Raw genomic sequence first — 17,874 nt, forward strand, 5'->3', positions numbered from 1 at the left:
AATAATCTTGAAGACTTGAACCAACTACCAATCTACCATAGATATCTCTTCAAGTATGAAAGTGACTTCGCAATAAGTTGTCCCAGCTGGAATGAATAGGACAAGGAGTGGAAGATATTTTCCCAATTACAAGACAAAGAGTACCATATCAGTTGTTGGTATAGAAAATTTTGTTCAACACATGAAATGCAGATTATAATTATTAAAAAAATTTACATTTTTCGTCTCTAAATTATTGGATAATTGTAAAATTCGTCACTAAGTATTGGTCATACTCATTTTTCGTCCCTTTACTAATAACATATTAGCGACGAGATTTACAATTTTAGTATAACTCAAAGACAAAAAGTGAGCATGACCAAACCTTAGGGACGAAAAGTGTAATTTTTTCTAATTATTATACTACTAGCATATTTTGTCGTTTAATAGCTCTTCAATTTTCAGCTCCGAGCTTATAGCTTTTCAGCTTTCAGCTCCTTTTCAGCTATCAGCTCCTAGCTTATAGCTTTTCGGCTAGGTTTGCCAAACAGAGCCTATACCATTAGAATTAGATTCTTGCATGAAAAGCGAATTTTGGAAATCTAAAGATAAAAAAAATATTAAATCAAGAATAAATGGTAAACAATGCATGAATAAATGATTCATTTCTCCGTTCTTGCACTAGGAAGACGTTGTGCATAGACTCAGTTAAGAATGTGACTTGGTACAAAAATTATATTTTATCCACTCAGTCACTCCTTTCAAGTAATTTGTGTGTGTGTATTGAGTTGTGGAAGAAAATTATTTAGATGTACGATGAAAGCTGATAAATATCTTCCCAAAAGAAAAATATCTAGGCAATTAAGCTACATAGTTGGTGAGCCCTAGCTGGTATTAATTCCAATTAATTCAATCAGATCGAAGAGAACATCGAATCAAAGTAGGGCAGAAAAGCAAAAGTGAAGATCGAAATCAATCAAGGAATTGAAATGGCATGCTGCGGCGGCAAACCAAACCGAAGCGATGTTCATCTGTCGGCGCAGGAAGAAGCTGCAATGGAGGAAGCCACCAGGAAGCACTTCGATGACTTAGCTCCAAACCGCCACTCTAAACCACACAGAAGCGATTACTCTTCTACGTATACGGATACCTATTTCAATCGCGTTCATGGAGACGGCGAAATCCCTGAACTCCTTCAATTTCAACGCCTCGAAAAAGATCAACAGGTAACTATATATCTCTTTTTTTTGTAACCACACTTTCTATCTTGCCGATAGTATAGTTACAATTATATATTATATATTTCGCCACATATTGCCAAGGAGGATACCCCAACCTGGGATTCCATTATTAACTTTGGACTTGGAATACCCCGTCCATACTTGTAGTAGAGTGTTAATTTTTCTTGTCACCAAAAAAAACAATTACAATATTATTTATTTTCTATGCTTTTTTGGATGTAGAAATTATGTTATAGTGAAGGCCAATTGAGGGAGGAATTTGTGGAAACTGAGTATTACAAGGATCTGAATTGCGTTGACAAGCAACACCACACGGTATAATATTATTATTATTATTATTATTATTATTATTATTATTATGCTACAAGATCAAAAGTTTTTACCAAATCTTTTTACTATATGAGATGACAATAAAACTTTTTGTATTCATTAGTTACATAACCCATACATTAAAATTTTTAAATTAAAAAAGGAATATAACTTGGAAAAAGATATCCGAATGGATGAAGCATGCATGACTATCATACCAGAAGGTCACCAGTTGATTGAGTCCATCTCACATGATCTTTCTAGTGCAATTTACTTATTCTGCGTGTTTTGTGGACTATAACACATGACTAAGATGCACACACTTTCAGTAGTGATTGCGAGTCTCTCTTATTATCACTCAAAAAAATACTTATAAATTCATATTGTCAAGTCATATAGTGAAGATTTGTATTGGTGCTCTATTTCTTTGTTGGGGTTACTGAGGTAAATTGGTATTATATTTAGACTGGAACAGGATTTATAAAGGTGGAGGGGGCATTGCCGAATTCCTTCAAAATAGAACCTGATTCTGATGCCGAGTTTCATGCCTCCTGCAAGGGAAATCCGGCCACCAATGAATGGATTCCGGCTCCCGCCGATGCAGTGAGTAATTCTTTATTAGACTCCAACTTTTTAATGTGTGTACATATTGAATATTTCCTAAAACAAATATTTTATTTTATAAAATACAGTTTGCATAGCCACCCAGTATCTTTACTATTACCAGACTAATTTAGATTCGGCTTGAATTTCGCTTGCAAAATTTAACTTTTTTGCATTATTTAAACATTTCAGATCAACTTTATCTCAGACAAACCAAGTAGAAGTGACAATTGAAAGAAGAGTGAGACGTTTAGTGTGAGACGTCTAATGTTACAATTCTGCATTTTCCGATGAACTTCAATGTATTGCTATGACAATAATTACATTTAGAATAATTCCTGTGATTTCTAAATATTGTATTGGTAGTATTTCACAATCTATGTATTCATGTTCCTCCAACTTATATTTAAATTATTCTCCGTATCTTTTTTATTGAAATGATAAATATCTATCAATGAACCAAACCCTTTCTACTTAAATAAGACAATATATGTCTATCAAAATCGAAGACTCAATTAAACACAAAAAGTAACTTAAGACTAAATCGAGTAAAACCACTTAATAAATGCTCTATTGATGAGCTGAACCCTTTCTACTTAAATAAAACAATAAATGCAACCTTTTCTATTTAAAGAATAGTAAGTTAACTATAAAGAAAATCCTTTCACCTCCAATGAACAAATTCTAATGTTACAATAATGTACATTTGAAAGAAATTTCATGATCTCCTATCTAGTTTAAGCTAATGATATCAAACCTGCTGCAAAACTATGTTACAAGCAAGGTCAAAGGTATGGAGAGATTGGCCAAAGTACAAGTTCTCAACCTGTTAATCATGCCTGTGACTAGTGTACAACAAGATTTTGGAGGAAATGCATGCCAGCCATGGCCTCCTAGGAATGTTATTAAACGCCGGTAATGTACAAGCTGGCCGCGAAGACAATATCGCGTTTTATAACGTTGGAAGCTGTTTCCATTTTCTTGTACAGCGCGGAGTTGCCCATGATTGCAGCAGCATTTTTGAACTCTCGGCATGTCTCGTCCAGTCTCACGATGGTCCTTACTATCACGCCTTCTGGGACGTCTGTGAGCTCGCATATATCTGCAAATGGAGTGCCCTGCCACACGAAAAACCAAACGTTAACAGAAATCAAAGAGGCTCGGTTCATGTGTGCACTGCAAGAGTGTGCACGAGGCAGAGAAAGCCCGAGAGAGTGAGAGAGAGAGACCTTTGCCCATTCGTATACCACTTCAACGAGGCCAAACTTTAGATTTTCTTCAGCATACTCCTTGGGCTCAATCTGTAGTTTAAACTGCGTTTGGAGCTCCCCTAGTCTTATTGCAGTGTCGTACAACCTACATGCCATAGAAATTTATGGCCATTTAAGTTAACATGAATGAAGGAAAATCCTAAACGCAATCACGGGGATACAAATAAAAGTTCATTCATGTGTAAGGATTTGTATGTATGTTGAAGGAGAGCGGGGTGGGGTGACGGGCTCAAAAGTGTACTAGAGAAACTAACGACAATCATCTTGTTCAACATACGTGATGCGACACAACAAGCAATTAATGAATGAAAACGAAGTAGTGAAAATCCTGCAGAATTTAAACATTTTAAAAAGCCACTAACCTCTTTCTAGCCTGAGTGAGCTTTGGCGTGAGGGAGGGTGCTTTACTCTCTTTCTGCTGAAACACAAAGGCAGACATGATGGCTACTGCTTCCTCTGGTTCCAAATCATCCATTTGATTCTCGAACAGGCATTCAGTGCATATCAGCTCCTCCCCGGAGTTCATTTCACAAGCCACACGACCTTTTATTTGAACTACAAGATCAGCGTCTATACAGCCAATTTCCTTCAATACATCTATCTGTAAAGGAACATCTGAATTGTTAGAAAGTATTTTTTCGATTCCATTGTATTAAAAGAACTTTGACTATCTTTTTGTTCAGTGAACATTGAACACAAATTCCATAGTCCATACCCGGCCCAGAAAGTCAGGCATCTGCTGAAGTGCCTCGTCTGACATTTGAAACTCCAATCTTTCCAATTCCTCCTTGTGCCTCTTCATTTCTCCAGCTAATTTAATGTTCTCATCCAACTTAACACATCCATGGCACTTATTTTGTGCCATCTTTTGCAAAAGATTACTCCATTTGTAATAAGCTTCAACGAGATCCACGTCTTTCAACTTCAGGTCTGGTATTCAAGTTTCATTAGACATAGAAACATAGTTAAGCCAATGAAAGAGATAGATACATTTTATGGAGTAAAATAAGCACATGATGATAGGTATAAGAAGATAAGCTGGTCTATCCCAATTGTTATACCATGGAAAAGGGTTCATATTGCATTGTGAACCCTCATACAAAAATTTTGTACCTTCAGTTAACACATTTTGTACCTACAGTTAACAATTTCTGTACACGTAAACAAATAACTTGATAATTGTTGACACATAATATGATAGCTACAGGTACAGAAACTATCAACTGCGGGTACAAAATGTGTCAACTATAGATACAGAATCTGACTTGATAATTGCTAACACATAATATGATAGCTACAGGTACAAAAACTATCAACTACAAGTACAGAATGTGTCAACTATAAATACAGAATCTAAAGGTTATTTTTGGATCAGGGTCTACAATGCAAGGTAGACCCTGGTCCATGGTATAATTTGCCGGTCTGTCCAGCCTCTGGGAAGTACAGTATGACTGGAAGGTTTTCATGCCATAGAATCAAATGATCCAAATGTTATACCTTCACTAATTTCATAAAAACCTAAGCAAGAACGGAAAAGGTAAATAATGAATGTCTAGACTGCTAGCTCATGTTTCCTCGGTGTAAAACGAGTTTTGCCACACCAACACTCCGATGTTACAGAGAATGTCTGAAAAGCATTGTATTATATTTATCACGGGAATAGATCGAGCATACCTCTAACTGGATCTAGGGCAGGAGGGTACTTATTTCCTTGAGATTTTAGACCCAGCAGCTGTTGGACAGTATATGAGTATGCTCCAGCGCTAACATCTTCAAGAAGCCGGACTTGATCAATTTTTATTTTGACATTGCATATGCAGAGGAACTCCTTATTCTCAACACCTCTAACCTCATAATTTACTCCAGCAGCATTACCATGGTGAGGTAACTTAATGTTAATAATGCCTGATCCTTTGCGAGACGTGACTGATGTGTTATACTCATCATCTAACCCACGCTTTGATTTAGGTACCAATATCTGGAAGTCGGGACCTTTTTTATCATTCGGTTTACCTGTACCTGATTGACTTTGCACCGTTGAGGGTAATTCAGGAGTCAGTACTAAAACTATGTATTGCTTGTTGTTAGAAGCAGGTGTTTTCACCACAACACCTAGTAAGTGGTCTTGTCCCTGCCAATTGAGAGGGAAAAAAAAAAAGCCATTAGTGAACATTTTGACACGTTATACCAGGAGTTCAACCTTTTTAATGTTTACTCAAATTATTTTCGATCCATTGTTGCACCTAAGGTTTAGAGAATAAAGAACAAGGTAAAGGCATCATTGTCTGTTTACAAATCACTTAACTTTGGCTCTAGAAAATTCAAAATAATTAGAAAATAAGTTGTTTGGGAAGACACAAAATTTGGAGAATAAAGAACAAGGTAAATGCATCATTTAAGTTAAAAAGTAAGTAGCAGGCAAATGCTGGTACAATTTTACCTGTTGTGATCTTACAACCACCACTCTTCCAGCATTAAGATACTGTTGAGCAACCGGGGACTGCATGACTGACTCTGATATTCGTTTACTATACATTTCAGCCTCTGAGTACATATCAAAGTATTCCTCAATTGCCGGTTCACCCTTTATGCACCTATATTGAAATACACACATAGTCACATACAAACACACAATGTTGAATTATTCACATACCAAATTAGAAAGTAATGCACATTCCTTTAGGGGTAGCATATGAAAATAAGTATATGATCACATACATATGTGCTAGTATGCTTTGTATGTTCACAAATTTGCACAACACATAGTTACAAGTTAAATGAAAATTAGGCATTCTTACTCAACAGATTTCTTAGGCTGAGCACGTTTTCGCATCAAAAGTTGTTGCCTCTCTGGCAGTTTCTTCTGAGCATGAAATTCAGCAAAACTTCTTTTTAACATGTCCTCCACCTACAATGGTTTTCAACACCATTAGCCCGTAAAATTATTCTCAAGGATAAGTAATAGTGAACACAAGAAATACTGGCCTTTTGGTAGTACTTTTATTTTGCCTATGTTTTGTGTCTAAAAGCAAAACCATGTTTTTGTTTCATTCAAAGAGAAACAAGAAACATAATCATGTTCAGTATCAAATTTCATTTGTAAAATGGCGTATGGGCTATCAAATATGAAATTGGATGGAAGGTGAGTTATCGTGGGTGGACAATGTTGAGGGAGATGGGGAAGGTGGGGGTCCAAAGTTGAATGTATGTAGGGGTCAGGGGAGAGGAGGTTGGGGTGGGGTAGGGTACATGGAGAAGGTGAAATATGGATGAGGTCAAAGTGATGCCGATGCAGCATTTTGGTTAAGAAAGGGGGATATGCTATGTGAGGATTGGGAAGTATTGGTAGAGTGGGTCAAGGAGGTTAATGAATCAAAGTGAGGTAGATGTGACATTGGCAAAAAGAGGTAGGGTGGGGATAGGTTGGAAGAGGTGTGGGAACAGAGAGGAAGGGGGGTATGGTGGGTTCAAGGAGGGTGGTGATTCGTTGATAGTGTTGGATATTGAAAACAAAAAACAGAATCTTTTTTTGTGCCATATTTTGAAACCGTTTTTTTTTTAAGTTATTTCACAGGATTTGAAAACAAAAACAAAAAAAAACAAAAAACAAAAAACAAAAAACAAAAAACAAAAAAAGAGGAACAAAATATTACCAAAATTTTCAAAATTATGTACCTTAAGCTCTTCAACACGAAGCAGATGGAGGATCATGATGTAGGTCAATCGAAACTGAGATTCAAGCTTAGTTGCACTACCAACCATAACATTCTTCAAATCCCTCTCTTCAGGGATTTCATCACGACACAACACAACTACTGTACCGATTTTATCCAGTCCTCTCCTTCCAGCACGGCCAGCCATCTGAGTATACTCTCCAGGAAGTAATTGTCTGAATTCCTTGCCATCAAACTTCCTTAATTGATCAAACGCAACCTGCCATAAAACAGAGGCCGATGACCAGATAAGTAGGAGATATCCAGAAGAGATGGTAGCTTACTAATAATGCTACAAATGCATTGAACAATAAAATAAAATAAAATAAAAATTGATGATGGTAAAGACAAGTACTGCTCTTCCAAGCAAAGAGAAAGGGGAGTTCAGTGGACTGTGAGGGCAAAACAACATACAATGACAAAAAATATTAGTTTCAAAGAAAATAGGAAAAGCACTTACTGTCCTAGCCGGGGCATTAACTCCCATTGCAAATGTCTCTGTTGAAAAAAGAACCTAAGGAAAGACCAGAAATACAAATGAGGCGATTGTTGCCATGTCAGGAGTATTAACGATATATTCATAATTACTTGAGATTATTTTACTTATATCCTATATATATAATTGATAAAAGGTGTTCGCAACAATGCTCAACAATCAAGTACTAAAGTTTTCATTTTCATCGTCTTTTTATTTTTTGATGCGCTTAAGGAATCCTTCTCATCATTCATTCTTCTATATTTGATGCTTTTGCTATTTCCGAAAAGGCAATTCAACATCACTGGTAACCAAAATATGAATGTCAAAGTGAAATCCTGCTATCGTGGAAATAGGAACAACTATCAGCCCAGTCACTGTAATTCTGAGAACCAAGCCATTCACACAACAGATATATGACTAATTGACCCTAGTGTAATTTAGGACCACTTCCTATAATTCTTGAAGTTTGCCACTACATATTTCTCCAGTCTGACAAGTTGTAATAAACAGAACTGTCTTGGTCAGTGATTTAAGACCTTACCTTCACTACACCACGGCAAAAAAGCATTTCAACAACTTCCTTTACAATCGGTAGTAGCCCTGCATGATGCACTCCAATTCCCCTCCGCAAAAGACTTTGAATTCTGACAATCTGCAAATCACATGTCACGTCTTATGCCCAAATCCAAATGTAAAGTTCCTTGAGAAAAGCCACCATGAAGGTGATCCTAAATAAAAGGAGTGGTCTGTAACTACAGCACCTGTGGTAAGTTTCTATCAGATCCCTTAAGCCGTGAAAAAGCTTTGTCACAGAAGATGCGAATCTCACTTTTCTCGGAGCTAGTTGTGAGATCAGTCCCAGGGAGGTTATCAGCAGACTTATCACATCTTGTCTTTGAAAAGCAAAAAATAACCACCTGCAGTAAAAATTTCATTCATACAAAGCATTAGAAGTGTATAAGTCGATTTAAGTATTAATTTACCAGATTTGAAAATATCCAGAAATTCAGAATGTTAAGAACTAGAGACTACTCCATCTGTCCCAAAAAGGTTCTTCAATTTCTTCTGAGGGCCAACACAACATATTTTGATTCAACATTTTAAAGAATATTTCCTTAAATTGTAAGTTATGATTCTTGAGACAAAATTCTAATTTTTAGTCTCAAAATTTAAACTTAAAGAACATAAAAACTTGAGTCGGAGTTTAGTAAAATTGACAAAGAAAGAGGGAGTATAACATACTTATGTGTCAAATTTGAAGATACAAGCTTACATGGAAGCGTAGTTGTCAAAATTAAATTAGCACTTACCGGTAAGAGAGATTTCTTTGACAGTTTATTAATGAGTGACAACCACAAGGATGCTTCTGACCTCCTCCCGATAAAATTCTGGCCACCACTATTCTTGTTTCCCCAGCTACTACCAACATTCCCTGAAGTTTGGGATCCTTTGGGGTGTTTTCCATGAGAAAAGTTATCACGTCTCTGACCCCGAGATCTATCATTAGCAGCTGAAGACGATCCATGGAAAGCTCCAGTGCCACCAATGGCAGAACTTGCGTTTTTCTTCTTAAATACATCTTTGGCTGCTTTAAATCCCTGAGGCACAAACTGTTCATTCTCGCACGCCTTGTACAGCTCTCCAGAGTAGAAGAGGCAATGTTCCAAAGGGACTGGCCTTTTGGTTGTCCTGATAACAAAAGGCAGGAATATCAGAAACAAAATCAACACGACTAGCCAGAACCACAAATATTAAAAATAGAACTAATTTTATTTTTGTGGGCACTTGACTACTGTGCCACTTCACTTTTCAACTTTGAGAATGGACAGCAATGATAATTCTGTTAGGATTTTAGTTAATTTCATACAGAAGTCTTAAATAGGACGAATTGTCTATCAAGTTATTGAGACTTAAAAATTAATAGGAACAGTTAATCAATTTTGTTGAAATGAAAGTGCTACTGTAATTGTACAAATTAAAATATGAAATTAGTTCTCAAAAATAAATATCAAGGTGGGCTGCATCTATATTTGGCAAGAAATGATTGTATAATATATGTGTTAAAATGCGACTAACCCTGTCACACGAATTTTCTTTTGTTTTGTCCTGCCAATCCAGTCAGCAAATTCAATTGTGTTTGGTACCTAGAACAGTAAGACAAATCATTGATAAGGATCAGTTACATGAAAGACAACAAATGGGAGAGAGATGATATGAAGTAGGAGTTATTAAAGGTTAATAGATCTTTATTTTAACAAGCAAAGTATTTTGTACAATCGCATCCAACACTGCAAGTCTCCCCCTTGCAGTGCTAAGTCACTAGCAGTGATGTGTACATAACTGCATAATAATCAATCCTCTAATTTGAAGGGAATTTAGGCTTACCGTTGCAGACAGAAGTACAAAATTGATGTGCCTTGGTAGCATGATAATAACTTCTTCCCAAACAACACCTCTTTCAACATCATTGACATAATGCACTTCATCAAATATAACCTATCCTCCATATAGAACGCAGTCGTTTCTTAGGAAAACTACATTAAGTAAAGGATGTAGCAAATGATGAATTAAGTCAAAAGATTTGTACCCATTCTATATCACGAATGATATCAGCACCTCTATAGAGCATAGACCTCAATATCTCAGTAGTCATGATGAGACATGAGGCCTCAGGCCGCAAGCTGACATCTCCAGTAAGAAGGCCAACGTCAAATTTCCCGCAGAAGTCCCTGTACTTCTGATTGCTGATAGTTTTTATTGGAGCAGTGTAAACAGCTCTGGTGCAGTGCTGCAACATACACAGTCATGATCTTCAATGTGATGCCTATCCACATATTGACAAGAAGTCGAGGATAAGACCAAACTACAAGAGAAGCTTTGATGCAGGAGAATGAAAACGAAGCATATTGCAGACATCTAACTTAACACAAGAGACAAAGCACCCTTTCACTTATAAACAATAAAGCATCACTAGCCACAAGTTGATCATAAACATAAATTAAAGTCATACTTTGGATGCCAAAGCAAATGCATATTCTGCTACAACTGTCTTTCCCGCTGATGTATGAGCAGCAACAAAAACAGACTCCCCCCTTTCAAGATAGTAGATGGCCTGCAATCAGCAAGCAACAAAGAGAAACATAGGTTATTTAAGCACCTCAATGATGATGCTGCCAAGAAAACAAAAAGTACATGCATCAAATGTCCTAGCCAACAGATTAAAGAAACAAAATAAATATGAACCAATTATTGTAAATGTAGAATAGAGATGATCATCATAGTGAGCAACTGGTCGAAAGCAGTCTCACTCCCAAAATCCAACTGGCCAAGTGATATAAGATTATTGGTTGATTTGATTCTTCTAAAGACTATCATGAAGTAATAATTCCAAGGTTCAAATTAAGCACTTCAACATTACATCCTAACAACATAAATAATCAAATATTACCTCCTTTTGAAAGGGATCAAGTTGGAATGGGAAGGTTAGTGCCATATCAGGAATAAGATCATAAAATCGTTCCACAACCTCCTTGTTGTCTCCGGTTACAGCCCATGCCTGCAATTATAATTTTTCTAAAAATGAGCACAAAGAAAAGTTCAAATATATGCAGCAATTTCAATATAGGAATTTTTTTTTTGTCAAGTCCACACTATACCTCTGTTTGTTCTTGTCCACTACCATCTCTTTCTCCACCCAATCTTAAAGCTGAAGCTCCAGATGCAGCAGCCAAAATCTCATCCAAAACTGATTTTTCAGTCACTGTAACTTCACCAGCAACTTCTGGCGTGTTTACTTCAGTATCTATTTCAAGTGATTCTAATTTGACAGAAATTTCTTCTTTCACTTCAGCTTGCAACCCGGAAGAATGACCTAACCACAGCAATGGCATTAGCCTCCAAATAAAACTATTATGTTGTTCAAAGTAATCAAGTAAGCCACAATTAGGAGTTGACTAATTATCACTAAATTGCTGGTGTGGCCAAGTGGTGCATGAAGTAATTGGATACATTAATGTATAAAAGTTAGACTAGCAGTACAAAGATGCTTTCAAGTGAATATAACAAGAAAACTCTAGGAAAGATTCATGGTAAAATGCTAAAGCGGCAAGAGTGAAAAGATAGACATAAAACAGACAACTAATGGTATTCACTCACTGTCCTAATGCTATCCAGATGAATAAGCAATAATAAGAAGCTGGAAACAAATCTAAACTTCTCCAAGCATATTGAGCATCAAAGAATATCCGGTAGTCCAAAGATCTTGTCTCCCTTTCATTCAGTGGTTCAGAACTAGAAGATACTTATGAATATTCGCGGTTCAAAACATACAAGTCTCAAAACCATGTGTTATTTTCCACTCTAAACCAACATTTCTTCTCTTTGAATTTACTATCTTCACTTGGGAACAAAAAGTTGACACGAAACTACAAAGAGTGCACTGGCTGTAAATAATATGTGTGTTTTACAGTTGCAAGTGAAATTTTAACATAATTCATTGATAAATAATCCAATGCATGAAATATCTAGATAACATAGGATCCTATATTACTATGGCCACTTTCATATTATTAGCATGTTGCTATATCAAATGCATTCTACCCCCACTGCCAAAAAGGCCATGCTATGTGGATATAGCAGATCTTGCCTGATTTTATAAGATCAAGCAGATGAAGACATTCTAGTTCAGCAGGCAAAGCTGATTATCAGATCTGTGTACATCAAATCATACTTCACACAGAGGAGCACATGAACATAATATCAGCATGAAGGTTATACAGACCATCTTCAACATATTCTGTCATGTCTTCTTCCCAAGCTTTCTTAAATAATTCATCAAACTGCACGGAAAATTCATTCTGCATAGATCCAACCAGATTCTTACATCAGTAATGAGACAAGAAAAACTACTCTGTCAATAAGCAACAAAGGCAAGTATAACATGCACGAAAATAGTACCAAAGTTTAAGGTAATCCCACAAAAATAAAAATGAAGATAAAAATTAATACAATCATTACTGCGTATATTAAATGAATCAACTTCGTAAATGAAAGACACAGTTAAAACTAACCAGCTTCTTGCTGGATGTGCTATTGACTGCACTCTGATCCTCGTAAACATTCCATGAAGATGAATGCAACTTCATGAATGTACAAAATACAAATTAGTATCATAGAAGTAGCTTATAGAAACAAAGTTATGGATAGAGTATATTATTGGATTGCATCATCAAGCAAGTTTCAGTAATCTCAAGTGAAGTACCTCGAGATCACCAAGATCTAGTCCCTTTTTGAAGCCTGGAGGAATGGTTTGGGGGTAACCACCATCAAGCACCTCACGCACCCATTTGCCACTGGAAGCACCATCAGGAAGAGCCCTTCCCAGAGAAGAAGAACCATCCAACCCCCCAGGACGAAAAGGTCGGTTATTGATACTTCCTCTAACAAAATCTTTTGGAGGTCCAGTAATTTGTGGCAAAGCCCCCAAATCCTCAGCTCCTGCTGTAAGTTCCGATACATCTATCTAGACCATCATAAGAAATGTACTTTAGAATTATCAGATGAAATCCATCAAACTATTAACAGAGAAAGGAAAATGCAAAATCCCAGAGATTTTCTGTTGTTTTACTAAGATTAACAAAATGCAAGATCCCAAAGATTTTATGCAATTTAACTAGGATGAACATTGCAAATGAAAAGATTCATCTGCAAACCATATCTGCAAGCAACTAAGGAGTGAAAGAAGAAAACAAAAACACAAAGTAATGCACTGCTGCATACCTCCACAGACTCTGGCTCCCATCGTCCACCTGGTGGGTTTTTTGGACGCCTGAAAGGTGGTTCCCATTTTGGAACAATAATAGTTCGAGGCAGAGAAGGCTCTGGAAGGATTTTAGCTCTGTCAAACCAATCAAATTCCCACTGCCTTCCCATTTTTTCAGGGGTGAACTCATCAGCATCCAACTGAGGTAAGAGATATTTATCTTTTATATATTGTTGTATTGTTTCAGGAGTTTCATCCGGGAATGCAGGAGGCTGAAATGAAAAATGCAAGCGATCAATAACACAAACAGTTAGGGTTTGAACAATAACTCAAACAAGCATAAGTGATTGGGCCATCTGGAGCTTTTGGCCTTAACAAATATCTAAACCGATCTCACACTATGATCTCATCCAAGCCAACTATAATTTAACCCGATCCAACATAATTTACCAATTTATACTCGTATTAATTATAAAATATAAGATGTAAGGAAATAACACTAAAACTGCTTTAAATACTTTCAGTAAAACAAATTTGACGTTGTGTATTTCCCTTAACTAACAGTCAAATTAAGGAGTCCCTATTTCATAGAAGTTCCCAAAATCATAAATATCATGCAACTGAACATAGAGGGCTCGCCAATTAACGCATGAACCTGAACAGCTTACCCAATCATCAAATCCGCCAATCTTTCATTCACATTAGAATAGATAAATTTCCAGGAAGGTGTTTTTTTTCTTTTGCATATGCATCGTTCCCATTCCGAGTGGTTGAGAGGGGGGGGTAGAAAGAATAGTACCACACTAGTTCATGAACTAAATGTTAATTCACCACAATGTTAAAAAGAACTCATTTTTAGCACATGTCATAAAAGACAAAATTAGCGACCAAGGTAAAATGCACCCTACATTCCGTAAATGGAATTCTGGTACTAAATACAATAACAGCGGTTTCAGGTAAAATAAAACAAATCTAGTTCATGAACAACAAATTAATGCACTGTAATTAACTTATCCACGACTAATGATTACTACTTGTTGTAACAGGTAAAATATGGACGACATTCATGGAAAATAGCATGCAACAAAACCAGACTGTTAGAGATAAGAACAAAGAGGTATGTTTTATTGACTGAAAACTTAAAAAAAGGAACAGGAAGTCATAAGACCTTCCCCACAAGAGTATTAGGCTCTTGCCCAGCTACTTAGAGCTTCAAAGACTAAGGTAAAGAATCCGATGCCCTACTCTCTTCTAGAGATTCTGATTTATAGTACTAGGAAATAAATAATTATAGAAAGGAGATGATTGCTGAGATGATTGTTGAGATGATTATGCCCCTCTTTATTTGTCAAAACCCTTGAGTTAAGCCTTCCCATGTATATCCTGATTTGCCTGATTTGCATCCTTCCTTTTTCTGCGTGAGTAAACCATCCATCCTTTTGGATGCGTATCATTGCCACCCACCAAAGAAACAACCTTGTCCCCAAGGTTGGAGTGAGGAAACTGACCGTTGAAGTCAGATACGCTACAGTATTCAGCCCAATGGAGGAAGCGTCCCCATTGCTTTGGTTGTTCAGAAGTCATACACCGCAAATACTGCTCCAGGCATCGATTGAGGACTTCTGACTGGCCGTCCGTTTGAGGGCGGTATGCAGTGCTCAAACGCAACGTGGTGCCCCATTTGTCAAAAAATTCTGTCCAGAGGTTGGAGTAAACCTCTGGTGCCATGGTGTCGTACTTATTCTTTTGACACACTAGGCATTCAGCTACGAATTGTTGCGTTCGCTTCATCCACCGGAGCCAATGTAGAGCCGGTCCTTGCATATTGATAAAGGTTGTCGGAACCTTCAGATCTTCCCGGGTGTGATGTATGGCGAAATATTGCTCCACTCTGGGCAACCATCCTATCGGGTCGCCACCATCAAATGTAGGAAGTTCCAATCTTCCCGTGGGAAGTGTGGTGTTGTCGGGAGGAGCCAATCGTTCTGACGAGGGGTTGGAATCAATTGTTGGGACTGCTACCGATGACGCACTGGCATCGCCCTGCCCTTTGCTTTGGAGGGAGAGAGCGAGGAGGTCGGACATCCTAGCCACAGAAGCTTCTACGGCTGCAAATCGATCTGTCAATGCAGTCAATTCAGTACGGATTGCATCTTGGTTCTTCTCTAACGTCTCTATGCGGGAATCATGTGTGTTCGCCATTCAACGGCAGGTCGGACCAATTTGTTAGAGATAAGAACAAAGAGGTATGTTTTATTGACTGAAAACTTAAAAAAAGGAACAGGAAGTCATAAGACCTTCCCCACAAGAGTATTAGGCTCTTGCCCAGCTACTTAGAGCTTCAAAGACTAAGGTAAAGAATCCGATGCCCTACTCTCTTCTAGAGATTCTGATTTATAGTACTAGGAAATAAATAATTATAGAAAGGAGATGATTGCTGAGATGATTGTTGAGATGATTATGCCCCTCTTTATTTGTCAAAACCCTTGAGTTAAGCCTTCCCATGTATATCCTGATTTGCCTGATTTGCATCCTTCCTTTTTCTGCGTGAGTAAACCATCCATCCTTTTGGATGCGTATCACAGACAAACTATGGCTGCTAATTAGATCCCAAACAATTGAAGGAAAGAAACAAAAAGTAAAGGTGCACTAATTCATGAACTACAACTTAGTTTGTCATGATTTATTAACACAGTGCCAAAATTCAGCACTTGATAAAATCAGCTATCTAGGAAAATAGCATGCCAAACAAGACACCGTTGATTGGAGTGGGAAAATAAAGCAAGCAAAAAGAAGTAAAGCCACACTTCTTCATGAACTAATGCTCAATTCACCATGATTCACAGAATCAGGACTACAGTTTTGTTCTTGCAGTTAACTTACAAATGCAGCAACCAAGGAAGATATCAATTTTAGCTACTAACTAAGACCCACTAACAGAACTCCCTCATATAATTATAGAATAGCATGGACAAAACCAGTTAAATTAGGCCTATCAACTTCATAACAAATCCCAAAGAATAATTTCAGAAAACAAACTTTGCTAAATGCCAAAAATTCATCATATGCATTTAAAAGGATTGAAACTTTACCAACAAAAAGTTCTAAAAAGAAATAGCAGCAACAGAAAAAGCACCGAGTTTACGTCACTTCACGAAAAAACAATGCAGAGTTAGAATAAGTTCAAATACTCACAAGAACGAAAGGCAGCGAATCGAGAGGCTTGGGGCGTTCGACCGGCGGGAGAGGCTCGATTGTAAGGTGACCGCTATGGCCCGTGAACCCGACCCTGAAAGGTAGCTCCTTTGCCGCCTCTATTCGATCCATAGCTAAAGCTCTGATATTCTTCTCTATTCCTAGGTTGTTCGTAAGTCTCTAATCCTTTTACACCATTCACGAGAAAGCAAGAAACATCCAGTCTCCACCGCCGTTTATGTTGTATTGTTGTTTCCAACTGCTCCGCCGGAGAAATTGGCTGTTATTTTAATGTTTCAAAAGAGTAAAGAGCCACGGCCAGCCAAACTGGAGATGTAGGTCCCACGAGAGCCCTAGACATGGCCCACTGCGGCCAAAGTATTTGTACTAGTGTCGTAGGGTTGGAAATAGGTCTATCACAGCCGAGCTTAAAAAATTAGATCTAGGCGTGTTACGAAAATCTAATAATAGGTATACGGTATATCATGGATCTAGGTCCATCTTACAATATAAACTCAGGTCTAAAATGCATAATTTACATACTTAGGAATGATTTAGTTTACGAAATGTTAAATTACAGGCTGAGAATATTAAGGGGTGTATTCAATCATGACTTTTATAGAGTTTTATTTAAAGACTTTTAAAATTATAGATTTTAATAAAATTTGATTGACTTTCATAGAGTCGTTCAAAACTTTCTAAAACTTTATATCTACTATATATATATATATATATATATATATATATATATATATATATATATATATATATATATATATACTAATAAGAGTCCAAGAGAGTTAGGCCTATAATGGGTAAAAAAAATGGCGGTCAAGTTTTTTAATCAAATGAATGGCTCAGATTGATCAGATTTTATTTTTTTTCCTTTAAATTTCCTAATTTATCCTTAATGAATATGATTATCCGCTAACTTTTTCGTTAAATATTATCTTTTCGGTTAATTTCTGTTAGTTCACCGTTAACTTACTCATTGATTTCAATAAGAAATGTCTTAGGTTCAAACCCCATCCCAATTAAAATTGACATAATTAGTACTCTATTTTACTCTTATTAAATTAAATAATAATTTAGTAGCTACAACAAAAAATAATACATATGCATTTCTTTAATTTAGAATAGAATTATGTGTCTACAATGTCTTTATTTAAAAAAAAAATTATTATTATAAATAAATTAAATAAGAGAAATAATTCCATTAGTTATATTGTATTTATTTTTCTCCAATATAAAAATTCTTTACATTCAATTTCATCAATTGATTATATTCGCTACATTGTCCCTACAATGTCTTTATTAAAAAAAA

At 36.6% G+C, this 17,874-nt stretch overlaps 2 protein-coding genes across 4 annotated transcripts; one reads left to right on the plus strand and one right to left on the minus strand.

Annotated features, from left to right (window-relative positions):
- The first annotated feature begins 780 nt into the window (after positions 1-780).
- Positions 781-12,850, plus strand: LOC109173775. 2 transcript variants are annotated; one of them, XM_019323075.1, is made up of 5 exons: positions 781-1,205; positions 1,443-1,535; positions 1,995-2,132; positions 2,325-2,394; positions 12,837-12,850. In XM_019323075.1, the coding sequence occupies exons 1-4, from the start codon at positions 969-971 to the stop codon at positions 2,364-2,366; spliced, it is 510 nt and encodes a 169-aa protein (XP_019178620.1). In that variant the 5' UTR covers positions 781-968; the 3' UTR covers positions 2,367-2,394; positions 12,837-12,850. The 2 variants fall into 2 exon arrangements, with proteins under 2 accessions (XP_019178620.1, XP_019178619.1); XM_019323074.1 differs by lacking the exon at positions 12,837-12,850 and having other exon boundaries at positions 2,325-2,577.
- Positions 2,729-16,855, minus strand: LOC109173774 (DExH-box ATP-dependent RNA helicase DExH11). 2 transcript variants are annotated; one of them, XM_019323073.1, is made up of 23 exons: positions 16,551-16,855; positions 13,373-13,627; positions 12,855-13,115; positions 12,667-12,732; positions 12,375-12,450; positions 11,251-11,465; positions 11,043-11,150; positions 10,605-10,706; positions 10,182-10,382; positions 9,980-10,090; positions 9,671-9,738; positions 8,905-9,283; positions 8,356-8,511; positions 8,136-8,246; positions 7,577-7,630; positions 7,079-7,336; positions 6,202-6,311; positions 5,844-5,997; positions 5,078-5,534; positions 4,119-4,333; positions 3,766-4,004; positions 3,362-3,488; positions 2,729-3,250 (listed from the first exon to the last, which is right to left on the minus strand). In XM_019323073.1, exons 1-23 carry the CDS (start codon positions 16,680-16,682, stop codon positions 3,038-3,040), a joined length of 4,068 nt encoding a protein of 1,355 aa, XP_019178618.1. In that variant the 5' UTR covers positions 16,683-16,855; the 3' UTR covers positions 2,729-3,037. The 2 variants fall into 2 exon arrangements, with proteins under 2 accessions (XP_019178618.1, XP_019178617.1); XM_019323072.1 differs by having other exon boundaries at positions 12,664-12,732.
- Positions 16,856-17,874: the final 1,019 nt, after the last annotated feature.

The sequence above is a fragment of the Ipomoea nil genome, unplaced genomic scaffold (assembly GCF_001879475.1).
Source record: "Ipomoea nil cultivar Tokyo-kokei standard unplaced genomic scaffold, Asagao_1.1 scaffold0482, whole genome shotgun sequence".
Taxonomy (NCBI): domain Eukaryota; kingdom Viridiplantae; phylum Streptophyta; class Magnoliopsida; order Solanales; family Convolvulaceae; genus Ipomoea; species Ipomoea nil.

Bases quoted from the DNA above. Each gene is read 5' to 3' on its own strand.
- LOC109173775 (XM_019323075.1), top strand. From the start codon at position 969: ATGGCATGCTGCGGCGGCAAACCAAACCGAAGCGATGTTCATCTGTCG. The intron at 1,536-1,994 runs GTATAATATTAT...TATTATATTTAG, and splicing joins TTGACAAGCAACACCACACG to ACTGGAACAGGATTTATAAA. The intron at 2,133-2,324 runs GTGAGTAATTCT...TAAACATTTCAG, and splicing joins TTCCGGCTCCCGCCGATGCA to ATCAACTTTATCTCAGACAA.
- LOC109173774 (XM_019323072.1), bottom strand. From the start codon at position 16,682: ATGGATCGAATAGAGGCGGCAAAGGAGCTACCTTTCAGGGTCGGGTTC. The intron at 13,116-13,372 runs GTATGCAGCAGT...ATGATGGTCTAG, and splicing joins GGGAGCCAGAGTCTGTGGAG to ATAGATGTATCGGAACTTAC. The intron at 12,451-12,663 runs GTTAGTTTTAAC...GGATCTATGCAG, and splicing joins GCACATCCAGCAAGAAGCTG to AATGAATTTTCCGTGCAGTT.